The sequence below is a fragment of the Chiloscyllium plagiosum genome, unplaced genomic scaffold, assembly GCF_037043375.1.
Source record: "Chiloscyllium plagiosum isolate Xiang-an unplaced genomic scaffold, Cpla_swu_hap1 HiC_scaffold_1, whole genome shotgun sequence".
Lineage (NCBI taxonomy): Eukaryota > Metazoa > Chordata > Chondrichthyes > Orectolobiformes > Hemiscylliidae > Chiloscyllium > Chiloscyllium plagiosum.
In genome coordinates, this window is record NW_028270139.1 from 39,107,039 (window position 1) to 39,127,634 (window position 20,596).

The following is a 20,596-nucleotide window of genomic DNA, read 5'->3' on the forward strand; positions in this document are numbered from 1 at the left end:
GTTTTATCTGATCTGAAATGGAGGTTGAACTGTTGGCCTGAATGTTGACAGCGATGCTGAATCTGCAAATGATAAAGACATGAATGTGGGTTCAGCAGTGAGTGGGCAGACTTCAGCAATGTTAGAAATGGAAATAGGCAGTGACTGTTATCTGGAGGGTAGTTTGTGTAGTTTGATGTAGTTTGTGATGGGATTGAAAGCTCAGACTGATGTCAGACAGGTTGGTATATTTTCAAGCAGCCAGTTCAGCTCATGAGCCTGGACAAGGAGTGATTGGGGCTTGTAATGGTGTTTGGTTCTGCTATCCGCAAAGACCGTTCCCTCTGTGACTACCTGGTCAGGTCCACACCCCCCTACAACCCACCCTCCCATCCTGGCACCTTCCCCTGCCACCGCAGGAACTGTAAAACCTGCGCCCACACCACCTCCCTCACCTCTATCCAAGGCCCTAAAGGAGCCTTCCACATCCATCAAAGTTTTACCTGCACATCCACTAATATCATTTATTGTATCCGTTGCTCCCGATGCGGTCTCCTCTACATTGGGGAGACTGGACGCCTCCTAGCAGAGCACTTTAGGGAACATCTCCGGGACACCCGCACTAATCAACAACACCGCCCTGTGGCCCAACATTTCAACTCCCCCTCCCATTCTGCCGAGGACATGGAGGTCCTGGGCCTCCTTCACCGCCACTCCCTCACCACCAGACGCCTGGAGGAAGAACGCCTCATCTTCCGCCTCGGAACACTTCAACCCCAGGGCTTCAATGTGGACTTCAACAGCTTCCTCATTTCCCCTTCCCCCACCTCATCCTAGTTCCAAACTTCCAGCTCAGCACTGTCCCCATGACTTGTCCTACCTGCCTATCTCCTTTTCCACCTATCCACTCCACCTTCCTCCCGACCTATTACCTTCATCCCCTTCCCCACTCACCTATTGTACTCTATGCTACTTTCTCCCCACCCCCACCCTCCTCTAGCTTATCTCTCCACGCTTCAGGCTCTCTCTGCCTTCATTCCTAATGAAGGGCCTTTGCCCGAAACGTCGATTTTACTGCTCCTCGGATGCTGCCTGAACTGCTGTGCTCTTCCAGCACCACGAATCCAGAATATGGGCATAATTATCCAATCCCCTGATATTAAAGAGAGGCTCTTTAATATATTTGAATGGCAATTTGGTGCAGTTTTGTTCAGCTGAGAATAGGTTTATCATTTTTTTAAAAAACATATTTCAACATGTCTTGTTACTCACAGTGGAATATGTGATTTTAAATAGCTGAAAACAAATTTTAAAAGTAATGCTGAACCATTTACCAGCTTGATTTGTGCACTTCTGTGAGCTGTTAGTGTCTTTGCACTTAAAAACAAACTTAACCTCGAGCTGCCTTAAAGAACCGTAAATGGGTACCGTTAATGGAGATGACAGTTAATCCAGTACGGAATGTGGTCAGTTTTGTGGGCAGTACAATGTTTAAATTAGTGACAAATTGTACAGAAACTCAATTTGTGCTTTCTGATAATCCCTGTTCATCCTTCCTTTACTAGTTATCAGTCCATTTCCTCAATAATATGCAATTTAGAATTGATTTCACTGGGAATCTTTTCTACGAAGGATGGATGTAGGTGTTAACCCCCAATTCAGACTCGTAAAGTCGTCATTTGAATTTTGGAAACAAAACTTCAGTAGAACCCTGACCAATCTGTAGCACAATGAATGCTGAGTTCAATTTAAAGCTGTTTGGCACTTGAATATTAAAAATTAAGAAGCTTCAATATTATCATATCTTTGTGTTATTCTGCTTTTTGTAGATCATTGGATGTAGATCATAAGCCTGTTGAAAAGTGTATATTTTTAAATTTGTGATGTGGGCAGGAATGTTTTGGTTAAAAACAAAAGCCACTCTAATTGCTCCAGAAGCAAAAAAATTTTGTTTATTTTGAAGTTATGGACCCATACCAAATATTGAATTCCTTTTACATTTTTAGTGTGAACTGTTTAATTAACTTTTATTAAGAAAATAATGCATTTGCTGAATTTAGTTTAGGTGAATTGGCCATGCTAAATTGCCCTTTAGTGTTCAGGGATGTGAAGGTTAGCTGATTAGTCAGGGGAAACTGTCGAGTAATAGGTTAGGGGAATGAGTCTGGGTGGGATACTCCCTGGGCGGTCAGTGTGGGACTTGTTGGGCCAAGTAGTCTATTTCCACACTGTAGGAGTTCTATGAAATCAGGATTAAAGGCTCTTAACATCTATCACAACATTTGTGACTGACTTGTCTTATTAGTGATTTTGTTTTATCCCTTTGTCATTTAGTATCAATTTTGTCAGATTCAGAGTGGGCATCTTTCTTCATCTCTGGCTTTGCTCTGCTTAGGGCCATGCAAGGGGCTGATTAGTGATTTTATGTACTAGAGACTAAATCTGTAGAAATTAAACTTTTAATCAAAAGCTTTGTTTTAAAGGGAGACATTTTTTTGTCCCAGTGCATGAATGTATTTTTCCTTTTGTTTGTCGTTTGTGATGTCCTGTTCATGTCTTGTTCTACAACATGTCCTCCAAACATGATTGGAGATTTTCAATAATTAAGCTAGAATTTTTGAAGAATGAATTGCACCTTACTGAGGCTTTTTATCCTCTTCATTCTTTCTTGGCAAGCCAGTAACTGTTACACATCCCTAATTACCCTTGAGGATGGCAAGCTGCAATCTTGAATCATTGAAGTCTGTATGACACATGTACACCTGCTGATTCCTTTTCCACTTTTTCACAGTAATTTTGAGGAACTGAGCAGCTAACTACGCCATTTTGGAGGGCAATTAAGAATCAACTAGATTAGATTAGATTAGATTAGATTACTTACAGTTTGGAAACAGGCCCTTCGGCCCAAAAAGTCCACACCGACCCACCGAAGCGCAACCCACCAATACCCCTACATTTACCCCTTTAACCTAACACTACGGGCAATTTAGCATGGCCAATTCACCTGACCCGCACATCTTTGTGACTGTGGGAGGAAACCGGAGCACCCGGAGGAAACCCACGCAGACACTGGGAGAATGTGCAAACTCCACACAGTCAGTAGCCTGAGTCGGGAATTGAACCCGGGTCTCTGGCGCTGTGAGGCAGCAGTGCTAACCACTGTGCCACCCACTACTTTGCTGTAACCATATGTAAACCAGATTGAGGAGGAATGGCACTTTTTAAAAAGAGAAATAGTGAGCTAGATGGGTGTTAGTGTCAATCCATTAATTCTACTGTCTGCACACCTGAGGCTTTTAATTGTAGATTTATTGATAATTTGAATTTAAGTGTCACATGGTGGAGTGTGAGTTTCTGTCCCTAGAACAATTGCCTAGGCTTCAGGCTTGCTTGTCCAGTGACATATCCTGCCTCAACCTAATAGCTTTCCTCCCCCCTCTTGAGGGATTTGCTTCCTATGATACTGTGTGCAGTTGTCAGATATCCTTGAGTAACTTGCCCAATGACCTTTGGGGAGAATGTGAGGACTGCAGATGCTGGAGATCAGCGTTGAAAAGTGTGGCGCTGGAAAAGCACAGCAAGTCAGGCAGCATGCAAGGAGCAGGAGAATTGACGTTTTCGGCATAAGCCCTTCATTGTCGGGGGGGGGGGGGAACTACAAGATGCTACAGTGCTCAAACTACTACTCCAACTGCAACCGAAACCACACTCATCAGGGATTCAGCTGAAAATTCAGAAATATAAATTTCATGATCAGCAAATGAGAAGAGTAATCATTCTTTTAATACTAAGTTATTTTTTCTCACTATCAGTCAGATAAGATTGGGAAAGCTTTCAACTACTTGGATGCTGCACTATCATTTGTTGAAAGTGGTATAGCCATGGAAAGTGAGGCACAGCCACCAAAGTCTGCTTACACCATGTTTTCTGAAACAGTGGATTTAATCAAGTAAGTGTCCTCCAGTCTTGCTCTAGTTAACAGACTTATCACTTTCTTCAGTTATTAATGATCCTAATAAAAAGAGACTGTTTGGTTGTCAATTTGTTTTAATGACTAATCTGTCATTTGGTGTAATCTCCATTTTCTAACTTCATTGCAGGTACATTATGAAACTAAAAAACTTCACTGACTCATCAGCAACTACAATAGAAAAAATATTTGTAGTGTTATGGTAAGTAACAATTGCACTTAACATTTGAGCCTTTTGATGTCATAAAATGCATCAAATTCAAAGTATCCAATGTGACGAAAGGGCTGTGGGTAAATTGATAGATTGTGAGGAGGCTGTTGATGGATTATTATAATGTGGGAATAAGACAGCTGAAGGACTGACAGTAGAGATGCTACAGGAATCAGATGGACAATTTTTTCTGGTAGAACGAGGCAAAGCCAGGATGGCAGCTACAGAGGAAGACTAGGTCAGTTGGAGGGAAAGCACTGAAGAAGGGGGAGAGTAGAGGTGATGGAGAGCAATGGATGCAGGTGCAGCATTTTGGGCAATTTGCAATTTGTGAAAATCAATGTTTAAAAGATCAACAAGGAGAGTGAGTGATCAAATCTGGAAGCCTGAGGATTCACCAATAGTCTGTGTCTGTAAAGATGGGGGCAGGCAATTTTGAAAAAGTGGATATAAAAACTCTTTGGTGGCTCAGTGTCTGACAAATTTGATGCTGCGCACTGTTGGACTCAGCATGGGTGAGTTACCAAGGAGAAGGATGGAACCTGGGTTAAGATGAAACATTTTTGACAGGAGTTAAAACAGTATTTATTTGGTCTTAGTGATATTGAAGGTAGTTCTTGCTAATTCAGGACGTGTGCCGTTATCAGTTAAGGGTGAATGATGATGGGTAAAAGGGGACAAATGAACTGGGGGTCTGCAGCGTGCAAATAATTGGTCTATGTCCACGATACTAATGAAGGGTATCATGCAAACAAATGGTTCACAAAGGTTGACTTCACTTGGTCAGGTTAGGTGTAACACCAGGCTGGGTCATTGCCTTAGATTAGAAATGGTAGAATAGGATGTAATTGATAACATATAAAGACATTAGGTTTCATCTAATAATCAAGGAGGTATATTGGCAAAGTGATTCAAGGTTAGTAAATTTTCCAGGATATGTTACTTTTAGAAAAAGACATACAAAATAGAAAAGTGGGGGGGATCCCTAACAGTAAAGATTTCACTTCCTCTCAACGCTTTTAATGTACACATGCTAACTGGAATATAGAGGTTCAAAAAGGTAATTCACCACCGCAATCACTTCAAGGAGAATTAGTGATACACAACAGCAGCTGAATTTGTCAATGATCACATCCCATAAACAAACACAATCCGTGTGTGCAGGAAAGTTAAGTTGAGGTAAGCTATCAGTCAGGAATGCATTAAATGGCAGAGTGGCAAAACGCAGACTGCAGCAGCTATTCCTTGTGCTTGTGCGTCTTGGTATGATCTTAAACGCTGCAGAAATTTAAAGTACTGGAATGTGGTCATAGTGAGAATGGTATTGTTTGTCTTGCATCCAAAATGAAGCTAGTTAATTTTACTTTTCTGTTAACATTTTATGAAATTACTAGTTTCTGAAGCAGATTTTTAAATTGTAATTGTATCATAGCCCTGTTCTGTTTCTTTGTAGCCATTGTGTTGAAAATGTTTTAATAACATTTTGTTTCCTTTTTTAAAATTCATAATTAATAGTATTCGCTGCCAATCTTTGCTCTTCATGGCAATGTTCCGATTTAAGAAGGATACTGCTTTGAAATATTCAAGGACCTTAACCGAACATTTCAAGGTAGGCACAGTGAGAATAACTGAATGGATTTCTTAGCCCCTACCTTGATCACTCGTCGTGACTATATGTGTGTTTTCGGCTTATGTCAGTTAGGCATTGTGTTGACAAAAGTTTAGTCATTCCACTGCTAACCTTCCCATGTGCACCATTTAGTACAGACCTATACACGAGTTAGACAATGTTATTAAACCCTAATCTATGCTGCATTAGCCTCTCTCGCGCGCGCTCTCTCTCTCTCTCGCTCTCTCGCTCTCTCTTTTCTCCCCCCCACCAATGCAGCAGTTGGGGAAAGAGAATGTGTGATTCAAAATATTATCGTCTGACTCCTCCCAAAAAGTGCAAAATTAGCTAACCCATATCCATGGTCCCCCGTCACTGATGTCATTGTCTAAGCTGATACCTGCAAGAACAGCTTTTGGGGCAAAGCATCAGAATGCAGTTGCCACCCGAGAAACAGTGCCCCCAACACTAGTCAACATACTCAGAAGAGAAAAGGAGAGCAAAGTCAAAGAGAGAAATTGTCTTTTTGCTGATCCCAAAACTTTTGCAGCAAATTGAGTGTTTGTCTTGTGTTCTAGAGTTCTTCCAGGACAGTTCAAGCTCCATCTCCTCGTGTTGCCAGGTAATGAGTGAATGCAGTTGTAATGTTCACCACCTTAAATCAATACTTTAAATATTAATAAGTGAGTTATTATCTACCACAGACAAACAGCAAGATCGATGAATGGTTCTGTATAGCTCTAGGTAACCATGCCAGGAGCTTCCATGAATTGCCATAGCTGGTGCATGGATTTGAAGCCCTGCTGTAGGTCTAATTCTGTGTCGCATGCTAGCCATCTAGCCAACTGATCTAATCAAAACCTGCCCCCTCCCAAATTGCATCGTCTAAAATGTATTTCCTAAAATTATAAGTATTGCTGCCATGTATCCAGTTTATTCCCCATTAATCAACTGTGAATTAATGAAACTAAATTATCCACTAAATTACCAATATTAATCCTTCAATTTGGGCTTATTCCACTTTGGTACATGGTGTTCAAACCAGCAGCCATTACTTATTATCCACCACCAAAACATGATTAAGTCATCCTGGTCAACTCTACTGCTCCCAGTGATTTAATAACCTGCCAATGAATTCTCACTGCTAAGATTTCCCTGACATCTGGACTTCGTAGATATGTTATATTGCATACATATTTATGAAATGATTTGGAGATGCCGGTGTTGGACTGGGGTGTACAAAGTGAAAGATTGCACAACACCAGGTTATAGTCCAACAGGTTTATTTGGAAGCACTAGCTTTCGGAACACTATTTCTTCATCAGGTTGTTGTAGATTACAAGATCGTAAGACCCAGAATTTATAGCAAAAGTTTCCAGTCTGATGTCATTTATATATTGAAAAAGACCTGGATTGTTTAAGTCTCTCATCATATAGAATGAACATGTTGGTTTCAGTTCTTTCATGTTTAAATTGCAGAACTTTTCAAAAAGTTACATTCTCAAGTGAACTTTAACAATTGGTGTCCTGTCAGCCTAGATAATGCATTGAAGGTGTGAGGTGCCCTGTGCAAGACTGTCTGTGCCCCAATGGTCAGACTCATTCTAATCTAAAAAAGGGATTTCCAGAATCTTCCATGGATTTTGAGCAAAATAAAATGTAATTCTGCAAGTACAAATTCACCCCATAAACTTATATATGTGTGGCGGGAGGCTGTTGGGTATTGGGGGAGCGGGGTGGTTATGAGTGTCTGTGTGAGAGAGGGTGTGTATGTGTGTGAGTATAAACGGGTATAAATCTGTGAGAGAATGGGAGTGTATGTGCAAGCGTATGAGAGTGTGTCTGTGTCATGCAATGGGGTTACCTGTAGTGTGACATAAACTCAAGGTCCTGGTTGAGGCCATCCCCATGGGTACTGAACTTGGCTATCAGCCTCTGCTCAGCCACTTTTCATTGTTGCCTGTCCTGAAGTCCACCTTGGACCTTCGGGTGACCATCCTCCAAGATCGAATGTCCCGGACCGTTGAAGTGTTCTCCGACTGGGAGGGAACACTCCTGTTTGTTTGTTGTGCGGTGCCCGTTCATCCGTTGCCATAGCCACTGTTTGGTCTCACCAATGTACCATGCGTCAGGGCATCCTTGCCTGCAGTGTATGAGATAGACAATGTTGGCCAAGTCACATGAGTACCTGCCAAGTCCATGGTGGGAGATGTCACCACGAGTAATGGTGGTATCAATGTCCTGTACACCCACGTAGACCCTCTCTCCTATGCTCTCACATACACTTCCACACACTCTCTCGCAACCTCTCAGAATTTTACCTCTTTACACCACACACTTACATTCACATAGACACGCACACACTCTCTCACAGACACCCGTAAACCCCCCACACACCCACATGTACACATACACATATAAGCTTATGGGGTGAATTTGTACTTGCAGAATTACGTTTTATTTTGCTCAAAAATTGCATGAATCCATGTAAGATTCTGTAAATCTCTTTTTTAGATTAGAATCTGTCTGAACATTGGGGTACGGGCAGCTCAAACCTTAAATGCATTATCTGGGCTGACATGATACCAATTGTTAAAGTTCACTTGAGAATTTAACTTTTTTTTTAAAATTCTGTGACTTACATATGAAAGAACTGAAACCAACATGGTCATTCTAAAAGATGAGAGACTTAACAAACAATCCAGGTCTTTTTCAATATACAATTTCAGTTACATCACACTGTAAACTTATGCTATAAATTCTGTGTCTTATGATCTTATACTCCACAACCACCTGATGAAGGAGCAGCGCTCCGAAAGCTAGTGCTTCCAAATAAACTTGTTGGACTATAACTTGGTGTTGTGTGATTTTTAACAATTTATGAAATGGACTTGAATTTGTTGACTACTCTAGCCTGGTTGTTTCACGTTTTAAGGAATCAGGTGCAGTGATTTTTTTTTTTTGCAGGGCAGTAGTTTTATTTGGAACACAAAAGAGTGAGAAACTCAATGGGCAAAGGATGATATATGTTTACGTAATTTTTGCCTTTATGGTCAGCCTTAATTTCTCTTTTTTTTCCTGTTCAGAGGTATCGGCACACCTTCTCCACTGTCTCAGACACCATCCCCTGCCAGCTCCGGAGGCTCCCAGCCAGGATCTAGCTCTGGTAATGGTGCAAGTGTTGCCATTCCACACATGATTCATCAGCTGGCTTCCAACTATGTCAGCATCACTTCCATTTTCCTCCATGGCCATGACCTATGGGAACAAGCAGATGCACTAGCGAAAAAAAACAGGGGTAAGAATATTTAAGCTCATGGAGGCAGGGAAGGATTCTCTCGTATCTGATTTAAATAAACTTTAACGCGGTCTTTACCATCAACCATTTATCTCTCGTGTTCATAAGTCTAATGACTTGTAAACTACTAATTACATACTTATTAAAAATTAAATCGCAGACATGTTTGTGCTAGCATTTAAAATACCTAATTAATATTATGATTATAGGCTACTATGTAGTACAAGTAGATAACTGCTCAGTAATGTGAGGCCATAACTTGCTTATACAAAAGTAATAGAACAGAACAGTACAGCACAGAACAGTACAGCACAGAACAGGCCCTTCAGCCCACGATGTTGTGCCGACCACTGATCCTCATGTATGCAACCTCAAATTTCTGTGACCATATGCATGTCCAGGAGTCTCTTAAATGTCCCCAATGACCCTGCCTCCACAACTGCTGCTGGCAACGCATTCCATGCTCTCTCAACTCTGTGTAAAGAACCCACCTCTGACATCCCCTCTATACTTTCCTCCAACCAGCTTAAAACTATGACCCCTCGTGTTAGTCATTTCTGCCCTGGGAAATAGTCTCTGGCTATCGACTCTATCTCTGCCTCTCATTATCTTGTATACCTCAATTAGGTCCCCAGTTCTCCTCCTTTTCTCCAATGAAAAAAGGCCGAGCTCAGTCAACCTCTCCTCATAAGATAAGCCCTCCAGTCCAGGTAGCATCCTGGTAAACCTCCTCTGAACCCGCTCCAAAGCATCCACATCTTTCTTATAGGGCGACCAGAACTGGACGCAGTCTCCAGGTGTTAAGTATTCAGGTATAAGAATCTATCCTTAACTGGCATTGCAAGTAAAATTTCAGTGTTTTGTTCCCCTTTGAAATATGGTCCTATTGTTGCAGTAGAATGTATATAAATTAGTTGACTTTTGAGAAGAACTGATCAAAAAGATAATGAGAGTGGGAACCTAAAGTGTTCAAATTTATTTTCATTTATCTGTTTAAAGATTCCTTCTCTGTACATGATTTCCAAACCTTTAAGTTTATAATTCCATTTTCTTTGAGATCGGTTTGTATTGAGCTCCGTGAATGTAATTTTTGAATTTATGCTCAAAATGCAAATACTGAGAACAAAGTATTTCTGCATTTGAATTAAATCACTTCAGGTAAAGGGATTGGGGAATAAGCATGGCAATTGAATCTCATTGTGTCCCACTATAGTCCATTTAGTGTGTTTATTAGAAAACATTAATAACCTTGTTTTTTTAATCTCTTAGAATTCTTCGCAGAGCTTGATGCAGCAGTTGGCCTTTTATCCCTGACCAGCAGCATGACTGAGCTTGTACACTACATCAGACAAGGTTTACATTGGTTGCGACTGGACACTAAATTGCTATAACAAGATGCAGAAATTCATTTTGACATCAGCCAGTTTGTCCTTCAGCACCAAACACACGGCTGTTCAGTGTTTTTTTTTTAATGAGGAATGATAAATGTAAAGGTGTCTCTCTGCAGCAGAAACTTTAATAATGTAGGTCAGCACTGAACTTCCGCAAAAATGAACCGGCTGAGCCTTCACTTCATGAACAAAAGTGCAATTTTTTTTTTCTCTTGACCCTTGTGGAGTTGGAAGATTAAAACACTGTCTTCAACATTTCTTTGTTGACGTCACCATGAAGGATGAAGGGCTTGAAAAGACCCCTATTGGCCTGTGTCCTGGTCAAGAAACAACAGTAGCTGTTGCCTTCTCATGACATTCTGGCAACAGTATACATATTGTGCATTAGCTGCTTTACATTTGGATAAAGAAATGGCAGGTAAAGAATGTTGTATTCGGTCACAGGAACATTGTTGCAGTGATTACCTGGAAAGCCCTCTAATGCAAATACCTAGAGGACAAGGTACATCCAGGAGGTTAATATGTAAATGTTTAAAGTGTCCAACTGTTAATTTTATTCGTAAGTTAGGAGCTGTGAAAAAGAACTTTAATTTTCTTTGGATTTTTTTGCCCCAGTTGCATCCATATTTACTACCTTTACTTTCGTATTTATTAGAAATCTATTTTTGTCCCCATTGGACCCAAGTATTGCTGGCAAAGCATGATTAACAGAACAAAGTGTTTTTTTTTTGGTGGAGGGGGTTTGGGGAGGAAGGGGGGGAGGAGAGGTTGATGGGCATTGCCTGCCCTTTATGTAGTTCATATCAAAGCCATGTGTAGCTTTTCTCAGAACAATCTATTAATGTTCAGCGTGCCTTAGACATCCTACTTTGTATGTAAGTAGTTATTTCTAGCCATAGATAAGTTGCTGCTTCAAGGGTCTGGAGTAAGGAAAATATGAATGGTGTGTTGAGAAGTGGTCAAATTCCTATAATGTGGGTACAATTTAGTTCTGTATAGTTGACCTTATGAGAAATGAGGATTTGGCATAGATCATTATTTCATCAATTTCTGTTCCCTGTACACCAGACTTGTCCTGAGTAAAGGTGAGCAAACTGTTTGGATGTATAATTACCCTTTGTGGGGCAATTTTCTACCTACTGTTTTATTTTTATAAATAGGAAAAAGTGGTTTTCTTGCTGTGGGGTGGGTGGGTGAGGGAAGAGAAAATATTTTCCAAACTTGTTGCCACTTTCAGATTTTAGTTAAAGCCTACTCGGAGCAGGATTTTTCGGAAAATGCTGGAAACCTGATAGCAATATATGGATTTAAAGGATCTGGGGAAGTGGGGAGCCCAATCCATTGTTGCTCACCTCTAGTCTTGATAATGCTGTGAATGACCTTGGCCAACTACCTGGATGGGCCCTGTATAGTCAAAAATTCTAGCATACTGCAGCTCCTGCTGCTTGAAGTTACTGGAATTCATTATAATTTTATTTGAAATTGTACTTGCACATATATATTTTTGCTGATGAAATTACTGCAGAAATGCTCAAGAGTCTATGTATTATATACACAGTAAAACCCATATGAAATAGTAAACCCAGCACTGGCTGATCATTGAAATGAATGGGAAAAAGATATTCGTGTTGGTGTGTTGAATATTGTGTCTGTATGTTGAACAGTTTCAAAACTGTTCTAATTATCACCACCATGAAGAAATCTAACACAATTCATTAGAAGCTAAAGTGTATTTTTTTCCTTTTTTATCCCTTCCACATATTTTCAAGAACACAGGATACCACAAATGAAGGAAATAGGAGAAACCCCTACTTTTTCCTTTTCCAGTCCTTTCAACTTCCAAAACAATTTTCTGTTAGCATTTAAAACTTGAAAAGGCTGTTATCAATTTCCAGGTTATAATATGTACAGAAAGTATCAAATAGGTTCATGCCCTAAATGGCATCAACTGTTATCCAATCAATAGCAGAGGTTTCTATGGATGCTATGGCTGTCTTCAAAACTGTGTTAAGAAGGAACAAATAATGATCAGCAGCAGGGAGGAACGATCAGTCGACTTGACCTGAACAGCACAAGTAAATGTGAAGTTGGGATCCATACACATACCCTCCCAACCCTGCTATTATCACAGCTGTATAGTCCTCAAATACTCTCTTTTGTGAGGAATCCTATGGCATACCAGAGGGGAACGAATGTGTTTTATTTTGGTGGGTTGGGGGAGTTGTTGGTGGAGGTTGGAAAAGTTTGACCAAAAAAAGCAAAACAATCACTTATAAATTAGGTACATGCAAGCTCATGATGAGTGTGGTTTCCAGATTGGGTATTCAAAAATAACTAACAATTTCACAGTTAGACCTTGACCATGACTTTCTGGCTCCCCTTGTAACTTAAAAATATTCTTTCATAGGATACAGGTGTTGCAGGCTATTCATCCCATTTGTCCTTGAGTGGTGTCAAGCTAACACCGTTGCTGCAGTCAATGTTGTATAGGTGATCCCCTGTGCAGGGAGTTCCAGGTTTTTAATTGTGTGCTAGACTAAAGGAAAGACAATAAAGTTGTTTCAGGCAATGTCACCCTGTGGCTTTGAATGCCAACCTTTGTTAGCTCTTTGCAGCTGGATTACAGTTGACTCTCCACTGCCAGTGGTCCCCTTACTCTAAAGTCTGGTGGAAGCAGTCAGACCTAGCTCTGCTGCTTTCCATAATTCAACAGCCCACTGACACTGTCTTTGCTGACGCGTTTAGAATGGCAGCCCAAATTAAATCCTAGAATTCTATCAGCACCTTCCTATGCATCTAGGAAAATTAGGACTTTAGCAAAGAAATATACTTTGCTTTGTTTCTTTCATTGCCTTCCTCCAGTTTTGAACAATTTATTTCTGTTGAGTAACTGCCTGCTGCAAATTGACAGCCATGGTAACCAGTCCTTGAGTTCCATTTGATTTTTGGCAGGTTCCTCCATTCAGGTTACTGATTTCTATTAATCTACATGTTCTGATGAAATTATACAGTTTTCACACCTCTGACCCATTCACAACTAATATCTAGATGTAACAGAACTGCAAGACTTATTTTACAGTTGGTTAGAATTAAATCTTTTGAAGACCTTCACCGATTCATTCTACCTTCTGTTCAGAGCATACAGAACAAATAGTATCCGTTCCATAATGAGGTGATGAGTGAGGAAGTTCAGCCCCAATTTCTCTATAAACCCTTCCAGTGGGGGCTGCATAGCAGTTGACTGTCATCTTTGTTTCTACCCCTGCTCCCATACACCCCACAGATTCTTTGCTGTTCCTACTCCACATCCCAAACAACTACACTGAGCCGATTAAGCCCTCCTGTCAAAAACTTTGAATACTTTCCACTTCATTTAAATTTAGCAAAGGGTTTGCTAAATCTAATGTATACCTTGCCTCTGCCACTCAAGGTAAAGGCTGTGATTGCAATGGGATGCTGTCTCAACTTTAAATATCATAACTTGCCCCATCAGCTATTTTTGCAGAGGAATCAGTTTATTTAGGTAAATACTTAGTACTTAAAGTTTAAGTAATAATTAAGTGGTAGATGGTAATATTACACTGCTACTTTAAGATGAACACTTCTAGGCTTAAATTTTCTAAACCAAATCACAACAGAAATATTATCAGGCGGTGTGTACTGCATAAACTACAAGATTGGCCTTATTTAACACAAATGCAGAAAATGCTGGAGGAACTCAGCAGGTCTGGCAGCATCTGTAGAGAGAGAGAACTGAATTAATGTTTTGAGTCTGTTTTGACTTCAGAATGCTGAAGTTTTGAAGAAGATTATATTGAACAGAAAATGTAAACACCCTCTCAGCAGATGCCGCTAGAAATGCCAAGTTTCTCCAGCATTTTCTGTTAGTTTCAGACTTTCCAGTATGTGCAGCCTCGTGCTTATATTTGTTTTTGTTCAATGTTTGTGTATTTAAACCTCCAGAATGTTCCTTGCCTTTTTTTTTCCCAAGTGGTTTACATTTTTGACACAGTTTTTCTTCCGGCCTTATTAAACATACAGTCGTCTAAAGGTTTTACTTAACAAAAGTAATGAACCAAATTCCAGAAATGTTCTAGATTTAATTTAAGCCGGTGTAGCAGTAGCCCTTGAACTACTAAGGAAAAAATTGGCAGTGACCCTGTTCTTTCTCCAGTGAGCCCCACAGGAAGCTTGAACAAGTGACATTAGGTGTGGAAAGAAGCTGATTCTACAGTGATGCCTCAAAACATCCAAAAAGAGGTCATCTCCCTGTCCCAAGAAATGCATGTCCAGAGTGATACTACACCATCCATGAGTCCATATATAAAAGGTATAATGTTTTAAATTCCTTTTTAAACCTCACCCTGTAATGGATTGAAGTAAAGGCTGTAGATACCACCTAGTTTTAAATGCTCCTCTCCCACACCTCACCCTTTCTTCCACATGCCCAGACTTCAATTCATCACCATTCTCATGTTACATTATAATCTTTCCAAGCTAAAATCTGTTAATTTTTTTAAAAATTAAACCATCAAAAATACGAAAGTTTCTCTTAATAGTAGGAACAGTGGGTCCAAACTGGTCTTGATTTAAGTTTATTCTTGTTGCACAATTGCTTTTGGGAAACTGATGAAATGAATCACAACAGTGAGGGATTTTTGTGTATTTTGTGTAACTATTTATTGTGCCTTTATTGACCAAACTTCTCATACTCTTATTTATTAAATATATTGAATGCCAAGATAGGTCAATATTGACGTTTCATCCTGCCCCATTGTGTTCTTTAAGTTTACCCCTAAGAGAAATGTCAAATTTCCATTAAAGCTGATAACTCAGACAAGTGCAATTTGATACTTTTTTCAAATACACACTGTTATCTTCATTCTGCCGCAGGACACCTTCCATATCGTTGCACTTTTTCTATTTTACAAAGACAGTATTTGCAATCTCAAAGGGTTTATGGGACTTACGTTCTGCTTGTTTAACTGAAAAGAGGAATGTGTACAGTGTAGCAATATTCCTCATACCAAGGTAATAGTTGCTACATAATAACTCGGCCATTTATTTTGGAATGTGTTGGGTTCCCCATTATACGTTTTGAAAATGTTTGAACTGTTGCATCTTTAGAGTCTCATCATGGACAAAGTAATCCTGTGCTTGGTCAAAAGCGCAAACGATGCGGATGCTTAATTCCAATTTCTGATTTTGGATAAGAACAGAAACGTTTTTCTTTTTCTGCCCACTGCCGCATTTTCTGAAACCTGATTAAGTGGCATTGGCTATTTGTTTCTTGATATTATAATACCTGACATGTATTCTTTCCTAAATTGAAGTTTGGTCAGCTTTTTATTTAATATCCATATTAAGTAAGAAATAGACAAAATGGAATTTGTTTCTTACCAGGTTAATTGTGGCATGTTTAAATATCATTGATGCAAACCTTTTATTTGTGAACTGTAATTTTCTCAGCGTAACCAATTTGACTGAAGTCATGAACAGTTGATTAGGATTCTGATCTAGAATCAGAATGTGCCAACTGTAGATGATCAATCTCTGCAAAGCAATGTACCAATTCAAAACCCAAAGTATTATTAGAACACTGATCTGTGCCTGCTTATTGTGATAACGCAAACATAACAGGATATTCTTGTTTAAACAGATGGTATTTTGAGAAAAGTAAAATAACTTTGTAATATTAAGTAAACTTCCAAAAGAACCAAATCATGCATTTGATCTTTGTATATTTTAGCATATTTCCATGAAGGATGTACACTCTTTGGGCTTCTGTTAATAAATAGCTCTCTAGTACAATGGAACAATTTACTGCAGATTTGTAGTGAAGTTAATTTAACTTTCCTCTTGTGTACAATCTCAACCCAGATGATTATTTCCCAATGAAACTGTTTTGTTTATAATCTATATCCATCATCTATCTTACCTGAAAAAAAGCTGTTTAGTGACGGATTATTCTCTTTGACAGGGACAACCGTGTCAGAGGTTTCCCTGCTTTTAAAAAAATAAAATAAAATTTTTAAAATAAAAATATTGTGTGACATCGGCTTGCACTCTGGTGTTATTTCTCTCTCTAAAGATAATGCATTAAGTATTTGGAAGAGTTTCAATCTTCGTCATCCCTCCCCATCTAGCCTTTGGGCTGTCCTTTATCAGGTTGGAAAGATGTATCAAGTGGTGCAACACAATCAATGGTGCAGTGAGCTCAACTGTTTACAGTTTATAAAATGACTTGGATGAAGGGAAAAATGTTGTGGTCACCAAATTTGATGATGACACAAAGATAGAAAGAAAGGTAAGTTGTAAAGAGGACGCAAGGAGATTCCAAATGATGGAATACAATGTGGCAAATTGTGAAATTTACCATTTGGTGGAATGAATAAAAAAGCACATTATGTAAATTGTGAGAGGTTGCAGAGCTCTGACTTGCGGCGGGACCTGGATTGTTCTATTCATTGTCTTGAATCTGCAGCTACTGCTACTGCAACTACAGTTTCTGATGCTCAGCATTTATCCTTTACAACATTGCAGTTGCTCAAGTACCATAGGGTCAATTGCCTGGAGTTGCTTCTGCAGTGGCAGTCCATCACCACCTTATCTGATCAGTTAGTACAGAGGCAGGTGCTTGAAAAAGTCCGTAAATTAAAACAGCAAAGAGCTGTTGATCATTTACCTGGGATGATCTCGGGCAAATGTGCAACTGCAGACAACAGTTGCCATTCTCCAGGAATGCCTTGGAGTCACATTAAAAGTTGATTGCAAGGATGCCCTGGAGACACAAACTTACAGAAAAATCAGTGTTAATTCCAAAATTGAGACTCTAAATACAGTACTTTGATTAATGGTAATAAAGTATTAAATGTGTGATAAATGCTGTTGATCAAATCAAAAATCATCCAGTCAAGTAACAAATAGTCTATTCGTCTTCAATTTCCTCTTTGCTGATCTCTATTAGCAGCTTCTGGTCTGGGCTCCAGCATTTTCCCTCACTCGCTCCCGTGTATTGAGTTGGCTGAACTCATCTAGTGTTAATTCAGAAGGTGCTACAAAATAGCCCCAGTAGCTTTGGGTTAAGAAAGCATGCACGTGGCCTGTCAAAAGCAGCATTGTACAACTTAAAGCCTTTGGATACCGATCACAAAATCATGTCAGTTGGCAGACAAAATATTCTGTTTGATTTCAAGTCATTCTGGCCCAGTAAAATCTAACCAACAATATTATAATTACTAGCTAATTATGTTACATTACAGCTACTTGACTGAAACTGAATATCTCTTCTCTCTCCAGGAAGTTGAATCCTGCTAGATTACAGTGGCAACTATCACTGGGTTTTGCAAAGGATCTGTTTTCCTGGTGCCACTCCCCTGCCTGCTTCATGGAATCCTGGACATTCTGCCTCTTCAGATATTACTCCAATTCCCTTTTGAATGCCTCAGTTAAACCTGTCTCTGCCACTCCAAGGCAGGACGTACCAAATCCTAGCCACTCCTGCCCTCATTGCTTCATTTGCCAATTACCTTAAATTTGTGCCCTCTTGTTCTTAACCGGATCGATGGGAACAGTTTCTCTCCCTCTACTCTGTCAAGGTCATTTATGATTTTGAGGTTTCAAGTGCATCATCTTTGATTACCTTAACCTCAGGGCCTGATAGTGATATACATTATCTCCGAAGCAGCCTCTACAATGGCTTGCTCCATTAAAAAGGCTACAAATCCTGAGCGCATATGACATACACGCAGAACGTACTTCTTTGAGTGGATGATTAACTTACCATCTTCAACCCTCGCACCCCCTTACAGTATGCCCATACCCTCCATTTTAGTATTTTACTTTCTCAGAGCTGGTATTTCTGACAAATTCATTGCTTGGTCTCCCAGGTGCTTACTGTGGATTAATAAGATGGGCTCCCCTGTTTTAGTTATGACTTTAAGGTAGTGGCATTGAACAAGGGTTTTGGAATAGATTCCTGTCAACGTGCCTTTCCCAGGAATAGTAAATGCTGCTTCCTCTTTGTACTGAGCTCTTTGCAAAACCTTTGTAGCACTTGGATTTCAGAAAGAATTTCCTGAAGTATACTCATGGTGAGTTTTGAGAAGATTTGTAGCTCAGGTTGAGGTTTTGGATATAGGTTTGCTCACTGAGCTGAAAGGTTCATTTCCAGGTGTTTCCTTACCATACGAGGTAACCTCTTCAGTGGACCTCATGCGAAGCAATGCTGAAAATTTCTGCTTTCTATTTCTATGTTTGGGTTTCTTTGGGTTGCTGAAAATGTGTTGCTGGAAAAGCGCAGCAGGTCAGGCAGCATCCAAGGAGCAGGAGAATAGACGTTTCGGGCATAAGCCCTTCTTCAGGAATCTTTGGGTTGGTATATTCATAGGTTTGCCCCCCTTTTATCCACAACACGTGCTGTTTGGTTTGTTTGTTCATTCATAGATTAAATTCCCTACAGTGTGGAAACAGGCCCTTCGGCCCAACACGTCCACACCGACCCTCCGAAAAGTAATCCACCCAGTCCCATTTCCCCCTCACTAATGCACCTAACACTATGGGCAATTTTAGCATGGCCAATTCACCTGACCTGCACATCTTTGGACTGTAGGAGAAAACCCACGCAGACATTGGGAGAATGTGCAAACTCCACACAGACAGTCACACAAGGCTGGAATCCAAACCTGGGACCTGGGTGCTGAGGCAGCAGTGCTAACCACTGAGCCACTGTGCTGCCCTATAGCATGTGGGCATTATTTATTGCCTGTCTTTAGTTGCCCATGCCCTACCTCAAAGAACTTCAATGGATGAGTTAAACATGAATTTTAACAAAACCATGTTGACTTTGCCTTCAGCTTATCTAAGTATCCTGTTAAAAGCTCCCAATGTTTTATCTTTGACAGATGTTAATCTAACTGGCCTGTTTCCATTTTTGACTCTTCCCTTTTTGAATAAAGAAGTCTTTTGCTATGTTCTTGTCGAATGAAAGCTTTCTTTAATCTTGGGAGTTTTGGAAAATTGAAACCAATTAATCAACTATCTTGCTTGCTACTTTTAAAGCCCTAGGATTTAGAATGCACATGGAAAGGGATGGTAAGGGGTCCTCATCATCTTCTGCTGAAAATGTGTTGCTGGAAAAGCGCAGCAGGTCAGGCAGCATCCAGGGAACAGGAGAATCGACGTTTCGGGCATAAGCCCTTCTTCAGGAATGAGGGCTTATGCCCGAAACGTCGATTCTCCTGTTCCCTGGATGCTGCCTGACCTGCTGCGCTTTTCCAGCAACACATTTTCAGTTCTGATCTCCAGCATCTGCAGACCTCACTTTGTCCTCATCATCTAATCAATTAAAGGTGCTCACCGTTAACCTGCCACAGGGATGTCACACATGGTGTGGAGTGAATGATGAAAAAACTTTTTATTGATGTCAAATAAAATACAAATGCATGAGGGCATTGTTATTTATTTCTGAATGTTTCTATTTCAACAAATTCTCATTGACTGGGGTTATGCTGAGCAGATGGTGAAATTAATTCCTGATTATGAAGTAATGTCCAATTCGTTTTCACCTTATGTCTTTTTATTCAGCTGTGAATTTTGCAAGTTATTTTTAATTTTAAAAATTGTTTTTTGCAATGAGCACCAGTTCACAGACAGTTGCCAGAAGTAGTGAGTTTTGTCATTTATAATTATTGCTGGTGATGGCTGGAATTGGTCTTCAATCAGACTGACTCAGAATGCTGCCTGTTAACATCATAATTCCTGAGTACAGTCGTGCTGAAATTTGTTTAATTAAAGTAGTGTCTACTACAGAAGTTAAGTTACTAACTAAATTATAGTAGCTTCCATTATGTTCCACAATGCTTATTTAAAGTTCACTGGAACGTTGGCAAACTTAGGACAAACAGAAATTTTGTTTGTTGAAGTGAAAAGTTTATCATTTTGATGGCTGAAGGTTGAGCTTTCGTGTTAGTCTGAGGAGTTTCACTGCTTTGAATTTATTTCAAATAATACAAATTCATGTACAAAGATTTGGTCAGCATAAAGATTGCCAAGAGAACCAGAAAATAAACTTTGTGAAAAGTTTCTTATTTTAAAAGAACTTGAATTTATTGAGCCCCAGCATCATAATCTTGGGTGC

The 20,596-nt window shown here is 39.8% G+C and overlaps 1 protein-coding gene across 4 annotated transcripts in view; it reads left to right on the forward strand.

The window, feature by feature from the left end:
• Positions 1–16,513, forward strand: part of LOC122552813 (AF4/FMR2 family member 1-like) — a 167,164-nt gene extending 150,651 nt beyond the window's left edge. For all 4 annotated transcript variants that reach the window (XM_043695804.2, XM_087985951.1, XM_087985945.1 and 1 more), the window contains 6 exons: positions 3,792–3,928; positions 4,080–4,151; positions 5,676–5,769; positions 6,348–6,391; positions 8,856–9,067; positions 10,337–16,513. In XM_043695804.2, the coding sequence (XP_043551739.2) occupies positions 3,792–3,928; positions 4,080–4,151; positions 5,676–5,769; positions 6,348–6,391; positions 8,856–9,067; positions 10,337–10,458 (681 nt within the window). In that variant the 3' untranslated portion in view covers positions 10,459–16,513. The remainder of the gene's footprint in view (positions 1–3,791; positions 3,929–4,079; positions 4,152–5,675; positions 5,770–6,347; positions 6,392–8,855; positions 9,068–10,336) is intronic.
• Positions 16,514–20,596: the final 4,083 nt, after the last annotated feature.